The 12571-nt window shown below is 53.9% G+C and overlaps 2 protein-coding genes across 3 annotated transcripts in view; one reads left to right on the top strand and one right to left on the bottom strand.

Moving 5' to 3' along the window:
* The first annotated feature begins 1169 nt into the window (after positions 1 to 1169).
* Positions 1170 to 5436, top strand: RRAS (related RAS viral (r-ras) oncogene homolog). Its single transcript, XM_008575395.1, has 6 exons — positions 1170 to 1361; positions 3510 to 3597; positions 3707 to 3809; positions 3894 to 4002; positions 4870 to 4988; positions 5062 to 5436. The coding sequence occupies exons 1-6, from the start codon at positions 1209 to 1211 to the stop codon at positions 5144 to 5146; spliced, it is 657 nt and encodes a 218-aa protein (XP_008573617.1). The 5' UTR covers positions 1170 to 1208; the 3' UTR covers positions 5147 to 5436.
* Positions 5437 to 8847: 3411 nt separating this feature from the next.
* Positions 8848 to 12571, bottom strand: part of PRR12 (proline rich 12) — a 29309-nt gene continuing 25585 nt past the window's right edge. For both annotated transcript variants that reach the window (XM_008575397.1, XM_008575396.1), the window contains 3 exons: positions 10868 to 11014; positions 10659 to 10754; positions 8848 to 10438 (listed from right to left, as the gene is read on the bottom strand). In XM_008575397.1, coding sequence (XP_008573619.1) covers positions 10292 to 10438; positions 10659 to 10754; positions 10868 to 11014 — 390 coding nt within the window. In that variant the 3' untranslated portion in view covers positions 8848 to 10291. The remainder of the gene's footprint in view (positions 10439 to 10658; positions 10755 to 10867; positions 11015 to 12571) is intronic.

A 12571-nucleotide genomic window follows, 5' to 3' on the forward strand; every position in this document is an offset into this window, starting at 1 on the left:
TCCCAGCCCCCTCCAAATTTAGAACCGAGGAGCCCGACCCTACAGACTCCTCATCCAGCACAGAGAAGTCCGATTCTTGAGTCCCCACACTCCCATTTTCCTCCTCCCCCGGACTCAGGAGTCTTTGAGTCCTTCCTCGGATCCAAGAGTCCGGCCGTCAGGCCCCTCCTCCCTCAGACTATTCCTCGTCTCAAGCTCGCAATTTACATGAACACAAGAGTTTGGGCTCCACCACCCCAATGCCCTTGGACATAGAATTCAGGGTCCCCAGCCTCTCCAATCCCTGGACCCAAAAGTCCAGGTCCCCGGCTCCCTCTTTACCGAACCTCAGACAGCCTCCTCCCCAGGACCCAGGAGTGCAAGTCTCCAGCCCCATTCTCTCCTAGGAACCCACGAGTCTGGGCCCTCAGCTTCCTTCTCCTAAAAGACACAGAAATTCTGGCCCCAGGACCTTCATAACCCGGGCGTCCCGACTTGGGCGAGCTGGCTCATGGATTAGGAATGCAGTGATCTCACTGCTCCTCCCTGCCCCGTTACCCTGCTGTCCCCCTCCAGGGCCCCATCTCCCCTCCCAGTCTGTCTTCCGCTTGGCTGGGACAGCGAGAACCGGAAGCCTGGGTCCCTTAGCGGGCGGAGACTCCAGCTTCTAACCCAGACGCCCGGCTCGAGAACTTGGATGCATCCCAGGACGGAGGTGGAGCTTGTCTTCAAGACCTGCTCCTTCCTCGGAGCGCTAGGGCTTCCTCGGAGCTATATACGGCCGCGCGCCAGTCGGCGGGCCCCGCCTACCAGAATAAGGCTTCGAGGATGCTGCCCCGTGAAGTTCTGTCGTAGGGGCCCTTATTTGCATAGCCGTGCCCCGAACAGGTTTCCGCCCCTTCTGTTAAAAGATTGGCTCTTATTAGCATGGCCCCTCCCACAGACGGCCCGCCAGCGGAGAGCGCGTGGCGCCGCTGGGCTAGCACGGCCTCATTAGCATATCCCCGCCCCATTCGGAACTCCCCCTCGCAGCGAACGCCGTTTCCCCTGCCCTTATTAGCGTAGCTCCTCCTTTTCCCTGGCCTTGCCTTCTCCGTAAGTGTCTCGAGACGCGAGCCCTTCTTGCCGGAGCTCATGATTATGCAGTAGCCTTATTAACGTAGCCCGCCCCTGAGTCCAGCCCTGCTCCCCCCCGAGGCGGTAGCGGAGGCAGCAGCAGCGGTGGCGACATGAGCAGCGGGGCGGCGTCCGGGACAGGGCGGGGGCGGCCCCGGGGCGGGGGGCCGGGGCCCAGGGAGCCCCCGCCCAGCGAGACACACAAGCTGGTGGTCGTGGGCGGCGGCGGCGTGGGCAAGAGCGCACTGACCATCCAGTTCATCCAGGTAGTGGGCCCTCACCCGGGAGGGGGTCCCCGTGACCCAGAACTGAGCCCTCTGGAGGATTCCCGAGACCCCTATTTCGCCTTGACCCATCACTGAGACCCTCCTATGAGGCCCTCTAATATTAAAAGATCCCCTCCGGTTGTGATTCTAAGCTCCCCAGAGCCTCCACCCCCTTCACGCGAAACCTTCCTCCTATACTCGCATCCTGAGAACCACCATCCCCTCTCCCCAGTACCTGAGACCCTGCTTTCCTGCTGATCTGGCCCTGACCGCCTCCTGGGAGCACCCTAAATACAGAGCAGTCACCCCATTCAGACCCTAAGCACTCCCAGGGGCCCCCTATCCCCTTGGTACTAACTCCCTCCATCCTGAGCCCTATCTCCCCCAAATCCCTGACTTTAGCTTCCCCTCTAAGCTACCCGGAGCCTCACTGGGAGACCACTTGTGCCCAGCACCTTTGAGATGGTCCCATTCAGCAACGTCCCCCAGAACCAAGAAATTATGCCCAGACCTTGGCCCTGAGGCTCTCTGGGACTACCCAGTCCTAAGAGAGGCACCTTCTAACCCCTACTCTGAATTTCCCCCTAGGCCCCCCATATTTAAAGAGATTCTGCCCCTTAGCCATTCCAGAAAATTCCAAGACCCCAAGCCCTGACGATCCCCATTCCACCAGACGCAGACCTCCATCCTCCCCACCCCACTGCCAAGAAAAACTAACCACTCTTCTATCTTGAGTTTTCCTCCACTCCAACAACCTGAGCCCCTCTCAGAAACCCTGGATAGCCCCCAAATCATCCGCATGGAAGAAGCACCCAGATTCTTTACACCCCCAGAAAGACCTGCTCCTTGGGAGTTTCTCTGACCCTATAAATGTGTCTCAAGGTCTCTAAGACTCTGTATGTTATGACAAATCTCCAAGTACCACTTCAGGGCTGGCACTCAGTTCTCAACTTCGAGCTTCTCTGGATGTGCTTTGAAGACACACCTCTAATCCCCCCCAGAGCTGCAACCCTGCCCAGGGCCTGGTTCCTACCTCCTCTCTCCAGGACAAGCCCTCACCAAGCACCCGTCTAGCAGACAGGATGCAGCCTTCAGATCCCCAGCTGACAAATCACCGCTTCTCTCCTGAAAATCCACCCCTGTCCAGGAAACTTCCACTCCATTCCCAAGGGAAACCCTCCTCATCTCAGAGAAACCCCAGAAAGGTTGTCTGCCCCTGAGATGCTACCATAGAGGATCTGGGCCCACTCCACTCCATTCCCAAGGGAAACCCTCCTCAGAGAAACCCCAGAAAGGTTGTCTGCCCCTGAGATGCTACCATAGAGGATCTGGGCCCAGACCCCTCAAGGGACCCCAGCAACCACCTGTGAGGGAGCCCTGCCTGTGTAGGGAGAGACCTCAGCCCTGGGCTCCTTGAACCCAGGGACAGACCCAGAGCTGGCCCAAGGCCTAGTTGGAGGTGGGCGGGACCCAGACAGGAAGGGAGGGGCCTGGGTCCGAGGGTGGGGCAGCTTCTTGGCAGCCGGATTGGAACTGGGACCTTCCCCTGGGAGGGGACGCTGGAGCCTGCCTGAAGGAGGAGGGGAAGGAGGAGGAGGAAAAAGAGGAGGGAGAGGTAGAGACAGGCATTCTGGATGGACAGCAACAGCTCCCATTAGCCGATCGCTTACTATGTGCCAGGCGATATGTTAAATGTTTAACGGGGACTTTCCCTTGTATATCACAAATGCTACATTGGGTGTACTGCTATTTTTATCATTTTCCAAATGAGGAAACTGAGGCTCAGGGAGGGGAAGTGACTTGTTCAATGTCACAGAGCCAGGATGTAATTACAATGTGGGAGATGCACTTTATACCAGAAAGAGACGACCAAGAGAGACTCAGAGAAAAAGACCCGGGGGGAGGAGGGGGGCAGATAGCCAAAGAGAAGGGGACAGAGCCCAAGAGAGAGAAATAGGGACCTAGAGACAGAGGGGACACAGACCCAGCGAGGGGGAATAGAGACCTACAGAAACAGAGAGGAACAGAGACCCAGTGAGGGGGACGAGACATAAAGAGGGGAAGGGGGTCGGAGAGAGGCAAGGTCCAGGGTCAGGGCTTCATCCTCTCTGCTAGGACAGTAACAGTGTCCTCTTCCCACCCTATCAGTCCTACTTCGTGTCGGACTATGACCCCACCATCGAGGACTCCTACACAAAGATCTGCACCGTGGATGGCATCCCGGCTCGGCTGGACAGTGAGGGCGGCAGGGAGTGGGTGGGGGGCATGTCGGCGGGGGCTGAGGGCTTGTGGGGGTGGCTGGGGAAGCCTCATCCCCATGGCGGCCCCTCTCTTTGTCTCTGCAGTCCTGGATACTGCAGGCCAGGAGGAATTCGGAGCCATGCGGGAGCAGTACATGCGTGCTGGCCACGGCTTCCTGCTTGTGTTTGCCATTAACGACCGGCAGAGGTGAGAGGGGTTGCCAGTGGCGGAGCAGCAGGGGGACTTGGCCAACCGGCTGGCTGGACCTCATGCCTCCGGCTTCACTCACAGTTTCAATGAGGTGGGCAAGCTCTTCACGCAGATCCTCCGGGTCAAGGACCGAGATGACTTTCCCATCGTGCTGGTTGGGAACAAGGCAGATCTGGAGATACAGCGCCAGGTTTGGGAGCCCCCCCTTCCTTGGGGTCCCCATCTCGGCCTGAGAGGCTCCTTTCGGCATACCTCTCCCCACGTCAGCATCCTCCTTTGACTCTTGTGGTCGTGCTACCTCCATTGTCACACTCCCCACCTAGATATGTCAACTCCATTTGGGTCCACAGCATCACCCAGCATAGGCAGTGGCACGCAGGAGTAGTCCCCAGGAGGGGTGGCTGGATGGCACAAAGGGCACCCACCCCCAACCCCAACAACCCCTGACTCTGCCCAACCAGACTCTCTTTTTCCCACCTAGACCCTCACCCAGCCTCCCATTCCTCTTCTATGGTTTACCTTCCACCCGCCCCAGCCCTCCCCTGCTCACAGCCCTCCCATGGCTCCCCAGTTCTTCAGCCTGGCACTTGGTTTTGTTCCCTCCTTTTTCTGCTCCCACCACTTCCATATACACACAAACTGCATGATTTCCACACAGAACTCATCTTCTAGGTTAAGTCTTTGGGGACTTCCAGGCCTCAGGGCTTTGCTCGGCCTCTGTGGGGAACACCCTTACTTCTTTGGCTGACTCCTAGCTATCTACTGCTCAGAAGGGCAAACGTCTATGAAGCCCCTTGACTTCTCACTTGAGCCCCCATAGTAGGTAACTTCCAATAGGGTACCCAGTGTCTGCCTGTCCCGGCTGGGGTCACCCCGAGTGCAGGGACCTGACCCTTCCCCGTGTCCCCCATCCTCCCAGGTGCCCCGATCTGAAGCATCCAACTTCGGCACCTCCCACCATGTGGCCTACTTCGAGGCCTCGGCCAAACTGCGTCTCAATGTGGATGAGGCTCGAGTGCAGGGACCTGACCCTTCCCCGTGTCCCCCATCCTCCCAGGTGCCCCGATCTGAAGCATCCAACTTCGGCGCCTCCCACCATGTGGCCTACTTCGAGGCCTCGGCCAAACTGCGTCTCAATGTGGATGAGGCTTTTGAGCAGCTGGTGCGGGCCGTCAGGTGAGCCGAGTCCCCTTCCCATCATCCTTGTCTCCAGTCTCTCCAGCCCAAACTCACCAGCATCTTCCCACAGGAAATACCAGGAACAAGAGCTCCCACCCAGCCCTCCCAGCGCCCCCAGAAAGAAGGGCAGGGGCTGCCCTTGCGTCCTCCTGTAGCCCAGGTGGGCGAGAGAAGCAACCAGCACAAGTTCTTGGGACCAGCTGCCCTCGCACCTTGCCATGTGATCTGAGGCCCTCGCTGAGCCTCAGTTTCCTCATCTGAGTTTCCCAGGACACACTACACCCCTCACCCTTAGTTCCTGGCCTCCTCCAGGCCATTGCCACTGTGTGCCTTCTGCCAACACCTCCTTTCCCCACCCAAGCCCCTAGTGGGGGTGAGGGGCTCCCAGGTCACTGCTGTATATAACTCCCCTCCCCCAGAAAAATAAATGGCACTGCCAATGCCAGGAGGTGCTTTTTAAGAAGGGAAATGGGCTCAGGGAAGGTGGTTGAATTCAGGGCACACATGCTCTAAAGCCTCATTCCCTCTAACCCGTTGCTTGGGGAGGAGCAGGGTATACAGAGAATATGCTGAACCAGGCTGTAGAGCCCCACTTCTCCTTCAATGGTGAGATTCCATCCTTTTCTGTCGTGGTAGGCATTTTGGGGATGAACTTTAATGTCTGAAAGAACTTTTTTTCTGGGAAGTTCCAGAACTGCACTGTTTAATGTTCTAGCCAGAAACTACATCTTACAGAAGCTACTTAAAAATTAAGTCGAATTAAAAATTTGGCTCCTCAGTCACAACAGCAACATTTCAAGAACTCAACAGTCACATGTGGCTAGTGATTAATCTAAGGGACAGGGAAAATATACAATATTATTTATCATTGCAGAAAGGTCCATTGGACAGTACTGTTCTAGAAGTTTCTAGGATCTTGGAGACAGGCAGCAACTGCTACAAACCCTGCCTGCCCCCCTCCCACCTCCAATGTATATTGAACAGGGCCTTTTGGCTGGAGGAGGGAGAAGGGACAGGTGGGTGGAATGGTGTGCAAGCACTCTAGCAAGTTCTCAGTTCCAGAAAATTCCCAAGGTGGCTGACACCTGAGTTTAAACCCTGAATCCAACTTGAAGTTGGTGTGGACACACCCCATGTGAGCCTCTTTCCTGGGAGGGGCAGAACTGTGGAGAGTCTTAAGTCCATAGCACGTAAGCGGACAACACACTTCAGTTTGGAAACCCAAAGCTTATCTGTGTACTGGAAACCCTTGAGCTTCCGTACATCCAAAAAAGGATCCTAATCCCGGAGGTCTAGAGACCGCCATCATCCACCTCCCAAATCTGCCTGACTGGCCATCTTTGAACCCCAACACCTACTCAACACACGATGCTAGAAACCTCGATGGAAATGTCCCTATGCCCTGGAACTTTAGCTTCCACCTGACACCTGTCACCTATCTACCATCTGCTCCCTCCACTCCGGACCCCTGATCCCTGAATGCTCCATTCCCACCCATCCCAGAAGCTTCTTCCTGCTCCTAGGGCAGAGCATGGCCTTGCATGATCCCTGGCACCAGGATGCCTGGATTCAAATCCAGCTCTCCCTCCTGTCTCCCCCATCTGCAAAATGGAGGCGATTACAGAGCTGCTTCACAGGGTGGGCGAGAGGATAAAGATGATCTGCACGGGGGAATAAGCACAGAGCCTGGTACATACTAAGTGCTCACTATTAATGACCGTGGCCCACTGTTTCTTTTCTGCCCCAGAGCCATGAATGTCCCTCTGTATTCCAGATTAGAACATTGATTAACTAAATATCCCTTTCCGGGTTTCATTATCACAGAATCCTTGGCCTGCATTCAACCTTCCACCCTGGCTCAGATGTATTGTGCCACATGTTCCCTCTCCTCCCCGCAGAACCACTGCACACCAGGCCCTCCTCTCCCACCAGATGGGGGAAGGGGAAAACATGGAAGGGGGGGCAGGCAATGTTTTTCTGTTCCAGACAGATCTGAAACCTCCACCTGAGCCGTAGCCAGGGGTGCTGAGCTCTCAACAGGAAGGAGTCCTGTGCCAACTTCTCTTTCCCAGGGTGGCACCATCAACAGTCCCTCAGCAGAAGACCAGTCTTTCCTGCATTGTCCACTGGGGCCAAGTTCTTGGCCAGGGCAGGCTGCTTCTCGCAGGACCAAGTTGCACACTGATGTGACGAAACTTACTGCTTGTCCCCACAAAAAGGCACACGAGACTAACCCACACAACAAATGGCAGGCCATTTTTGGAAGGTTCATGGCCGCTGGCATCCCAAAGCACAGCAGACAACAGTGCAAAGGCTGGCATCTCCCTAGGAATGTGTTTGTGCCTGTTTGTCAGTTTCATTCCTGCCCACCCCTGGGCTCTGGCAGGCCCTGTCAATAATTCTCTCTCCCGTCTTTGTCCATCTCTGTCTTCCTCTGCCTCTCTTCCCTCTTCGCAATGTCTTTGACTTCCATGAGGCCTCTCAGGGTTTCCTGCTATGGGTAGGTAACAGGAGCTGTGTTTCTAGGTGTTTCAAAAGTGTTGTCTTTTTTCATCTTGAAAAAAGCCCATTTTACAGATCACAAAGCTGATGGTGGGGGCTGTTGTCTTACTTGCCTGGTTAGTGCTGGAGCTGGGATTCAAATTTGGGTAACTGGATCACAAAGGACAACCATAAGGTTATTCTACCCATGAAGGGATGATCCCTGCCCCCGCTGTTTACCCTCAGAACAATCCATCCATTTTTTAGCCCAGAACTCTGTTCTGAGATGACGCCAAGCTTGGAACTTTTGGCCCCAATTTCACAGCCCACTCAAGAGCCTTTAATGTGCTGCTCCCTCAGAGGTTGCACCCCCACACAGTACAGGCCACAGTTCAAGGATATTAACAGTCCATCCTCAACCCTCTTAACTCAATGATTCTAGAAAGTTCATGGACCATTGCTGACTTGCCCATCATAGTTCTTCAATACTAGTCCATCCTCTATTCTGTAAAACCAGGGCTCTAAAATTTAACATGTGATGGCACAGACAATACCCAAGCTTCCAGAACCATAAAGATTCTTCCTCACTTTCACCCAGAGGGAATCTGGAACACTAATGCCCTACCCTCCGTCTCACACTGAGTATCCACTGACCAAGCTAGGGTTCTGGAACACTGGGGTCCATCTCCTGACAATGATTATCCAGGCTCTAGAACGGCAACGGCCTATTCACAACTCTATAGGCTGGGCTCTAAAACACTGACAGCTAACCTCCAAACTTCTAACATTCTTGTTCTAGAACACTGCTCTTCAGACTTCAATGTGCTTTAGAATCCTCTCAGGATTTTATTAAGAAATGGGTTCTAGGGTTGGCCAGTTAGCTCAGTTGGTTAGAACACCGCCTTATAACACCAAGGTTATGGGTTTGGATCCCCATACCGGCCAGCTGCCAAAAACAAAAAAAAAGGGTTGATTCAGTAGATCTGAGAAGCAGCCTGAGATTCTACATTTCTACAAAGTCTTGGGGAACTCCAAGGATACTAGATCACAGACCACACTTTGAATAGCAAGGCTCAAGAACGTAGGACTCCATCCATAACTCTCTAGGCCAGCCTCTAGAAATACTGCCAGTCCACCTGTGACCTTGTAGTTTCAAGGTTCAAAGAGACCTGCCCTCAACTCCACATCAGGGAGACAAGAAAAGCTGGCCAGTTCTTTACACCTGTTACTGCCTGTAGTTACTTAAAAGTACATTTTAGGGCTGGCCAGTTTAGCTCAGTTGGTTGGAGCATGGTGCCAATAACCAAGGTCCAGGGTTCCATCCCTGTACTGGCTAGTGCCCCCCCGCCAAAAAAAAGACAGGTAATGACACTTGTAGAGAAAAATTTAAAAATTTATATACTTTGCCCTTCAAGAAGTGGAGCTTAATTTCCCTTGCCTTCAGTGTGTACCAGACTTACTCTCTTCTAATGAATAGTATGACAGAAGCAATTGTGTACACAACGTCTGACATTAGGACTTAAACATCTTGTGGCCTTCTCTCTCGGATTGCTCACTCTAGGGGAAGCCAGCTGCCGTGTTACAAGGACACTCAAGCAGCTCTATGGCGAGGTCCATGTGGCAAGGAACTGAGGCCTCCAGCCAACAGCCATGGAGTGAGCCACCTTGAAATTGGATCATGCAGCCCCAAACTCTCAGATGGCTGCTGCCTGGCTGACACATTGACTATATCCTCACGACAAACCCTGCGCCAGTACAGCCTAGCTCCCAAACTCCTCATGTTCAGAAACCGTAAGATGATAAATGTTTGTTTTTTGAAGTTGCTAAGTCTTGGGGTGGGGTAGTTTGTTACACAGCAACACAGAACATACCCCAACCTCAGGTAATCTACCTCCCAGGACTCTAGAAAGGCCCCGTTCCAGAGCTTCTGGCCCTGCCACCCCCAAGCCCACCCAAACGCCGCAGGACAGAGGCACTCCAGCCTGCCTGTAAAGTGTTTGCCGTTGGGTTTTCGTTTGGCTGGTTGTGTGTACACAGTGTATACAAGTTGAGTTGTACAGAAGCCCAAGAAAGAGCAAGAGACAAAGGGTGGTGGGGAGGTGGGAGCAGAGTGGAGGCAGAAAGAGGGGAAGAGGGGAAAGGAGACTGATAAAAAATAGAACCACATCCAGACAACAATGGGAGAGGGCAGTGGGTGGGGGAGAGACACAGACAGGTTGCTGTAGAAAAGGAGTGTGAGGGGCAGAGGGAGGGGACCCTTCTCCCCACTCCGCCTCCCCAGCCCCCTGCCCCAGGTATGTACAATAAATAAGATTAAAAATAATTAACAAGATGCGTTTTCCCCCTCCCACCCAATGCCGAATGCCCTGGGGAGGGAATGGCCTTTAGCAAAGATCTTGGCCTGTAGGCGGGGTTTGGGGGAAGGGGGTCCCCCAGCTCTCTGAAGCCGCCCCACCCCCCTCAACCATACATAGACTTTTCCTATACATTATGTACAAGGTGGAGGGAGTGGGGGCTATGGCCATGGAGGGGGGTCGGGGCAAGGGGGGAGGGAAACTTACTAAATAGACATTTATACATATATATAAATAATTTCTCTGTACACCGAACAGTGGGAGGAATGGGGAGGGAGTGGAGAGGAGTTGGGAGAGGTGGAGAGTTGAACTTTGAACCCTGCCCTGTGGGGGCAGCCCAGACACACCTTGGCCAATGACCCCCCACCTTCCCCGGCATTGGAGCCCAGGGGTTAGCTCCTGACAACACAGTTCTGTCCCAATTCTCGGCTCATGGAGGAGATGACCTCCCAGGCTGGAGTGGGGTCACCCACAGCGGCTGTGGGCCTGTGCTTGGGCCAGCAGGTCGCTGAAGGAGTCAAAGAGCTGTTCCAGCCATGGTTGGTTCCGCATGCACTGCTGGACCACCTCCTCCTGGCCCAGGTCCTCCGCGCCGCCCTCGATGGCAAGGGTCTGCAGGGGGTTAAACACAGAGCTGTGGAGGGTGGGACACCAGCCTCTGGGAAGGGAGGGGGCTGAGGGCCTGGGTACCAGTGTTCCAGGGAGAAGGGGCCTGCGAGATGGATTCTTAGGTCCAAGAGAAAAAGGACTTGGGGGCCCAGACTGCTGGGTCTGATGGAAGAGGGGGCTGGGCTTGGACTCTTAGGTGATGCGTGCTGTAGGTGGGGCTCACCTGGTCCCGGCAGCGCAGGAAGGTATGGTACTTATAGTGGTGGAGTGAATGATAGAGTGTGTAGTATCCTGACTTCTCCAGCTCAACCTTGAACTCCTAGGCAGATGGAGTTGGAGATGCTTCAGCCACTCTGGCCTGACACCAGGGAGTCCCTCCTCTCCCTCCCCCCACACCGCCCAGAACAGCCCACTTCCAGTCCTGGCCCCCACCTGGGCTCGAACCACACTCCTCTTGAGCTTGCTGAGCGTCTTGCGGTTGTAGGGTTCCCCAGCTGGCCGCAGTCGCACGGCCCCTTCTTCAGGGGAGCCCTCCCCACTCTGCTCCACTTGCAGCTGTGGGAACGTGTGCAGGGCATCCTGCGGGAAGCCAGCAGGTCAATAGGACACCTTCCTGGACCCATGCACCCAAACCCAACACCAAGTTCTTAAATCCCCCTGTCATCCAGGTGCCTCAGTTTCCCGCAGACTGTAGATCAGGAAAGACACTCAAGAGTCTTGCTCTCCTCAAAGGACAGAGAAGCCTGAGCCTGTCCAGAGATTTCTGGCCTGCCAGACACCACATTCCACACGGAATTCTCAGTGCCAGCTTAACCATCTATCCCAGGATTCTTGGAGCCAGACTAATATCCTACCCAGAGTTCTCAGAGGCAGCCTAAGATCAAATCCCAGAATTCTCAGTACCAGCCAACATTCTATCCCAGAATACTCAGCCCCAACCAAACTACCTATCCCAGAATTCTCAGACTTAGCCTAATATTCTATACCAGGATTCTTAACCCTAGCATAACATCCCGCCCCAAATCCTCATGCCAGACTACCAATCAATCCCAGAATTTGCAGACTTGACTAACATCCTCCAAAGTTTCGTTCTATCCCAGAATACTCAGCCCCAACCAAATTACCTATCCCAGAATTCTCAGACTTAGCCTAATATTCTATACCAGGATTCTTAACCCTAGCATAACATCCCGCCCAAATCATCATGCCAGACTACCAATCAATCCCAGAATTTGCAGACTTGACTAACATCCTCCAAAGTTTCCAGAACCCAATTCCACCAAGAATTCTCTGAGCCATCTAACACTCTATCCCAGAATTCTCAGGATCATTCTAACATCTCAGAATTCTCAGAAACAGACTAACATTTTATCCCATATTTTCAGAGTCAGACTAAGACCTTATCAGCCATCTCTAAGCCAGGCTAATACTCTATCCCTGAATTCTCAGCACCAGCCTAACATCACACCCATAAATTTCAGAGCCAGCCTAAAATCCATCCCAGAATTCTCAAAGCTAGACTAACATTCTATCCCAGAATTCTGAGTCACCCTAACATTCTATCCCAAAATTCTTAATGCCAGACTAGTGTCCCAAACAGAGTTCTCAGAGCCAGGTTAACATTGCATCTCAGAATTCTAAGAGCTGCCCTAATATTCCATCCAAGAACCCTAGGCCATTCCAGAAAGGAAATTATGTAGATGACTTAACACTGAAGCATGGAACTCTAAAAGCCTGCATTATGTCCAGAGAGAAGCCACTGGGATCCGCCGCTACAGTGCAAGCCTTGGGTGCAGACCCTAGTCTGCTTTTTGTCTCCGAAATTGTACTCCCTAACTATGCTCTGCTAAGCCTTCGCAGCAGCCCCTCTGCACCATCCCAAGACCTACACCTCCCCTCCCTCTGGGCCTTCAGGGCTTTGGGAACTCAGAGACCTCCTCCTGACAGTCTTGCCCTCAACTTTTCTTCCAGTCAAGCCCAGAATGGACCCCTTCCAGTGATTCCCCCTCCAGGGCCTGATGCTCTGGGAACCACCACAGTGGCTGACACGTCCACGTCGTCTCCATGTCTGATGCATGGGCCCCAGACGCACTCTGCCCAGGCCCCCAAGCGCACCTGCAGGGCTGGGCTCAGTGA

Source organism: Galeopterus variegatus, unplaced genomic scaffold (genome assembly GCF_000696425.1).
Source record: "Galeopterus variegatus unplaced genomic scaffold, G_variegatus-3.0.2 Scaffold1180, whole genome shotgun sequence".
Taxonomy (NCBI): Eukaryota; Metazoa; Chordata; class Mammalia; order Dermoptera; family Cynocephalidae; genus Galeopterus; species Galeopterus variegatus.

What these genes read in the sequence shown, in the direction of transcription:
- RRAS (XM_008575395.1), top strand. Translation starts at nt 1,209, where the DNA reads ATGAGCAGCGGGGCGGCGTCCGGGACAGGGCGGGGGCGGCCCCGGGGC. An exon ending in ATCTGGAGATACAGCGCCAG is followed by an intron (nt 4,003 to 4,869) that starts GTTTGGGAGCCC and finishes CCATCCTCCCAG; the next exon opens with GTGCCCCGATCTGAAGCATC. An exon ending in CAGCTGGTGCGGGCCGTCAG is followed by an intron (nt 4,989 to 5,061) that starts GTGAGCCGAGTC and finishes ATCTTCCCACAG; the next exon opens with GAAATACCAGGAACAAGAGC.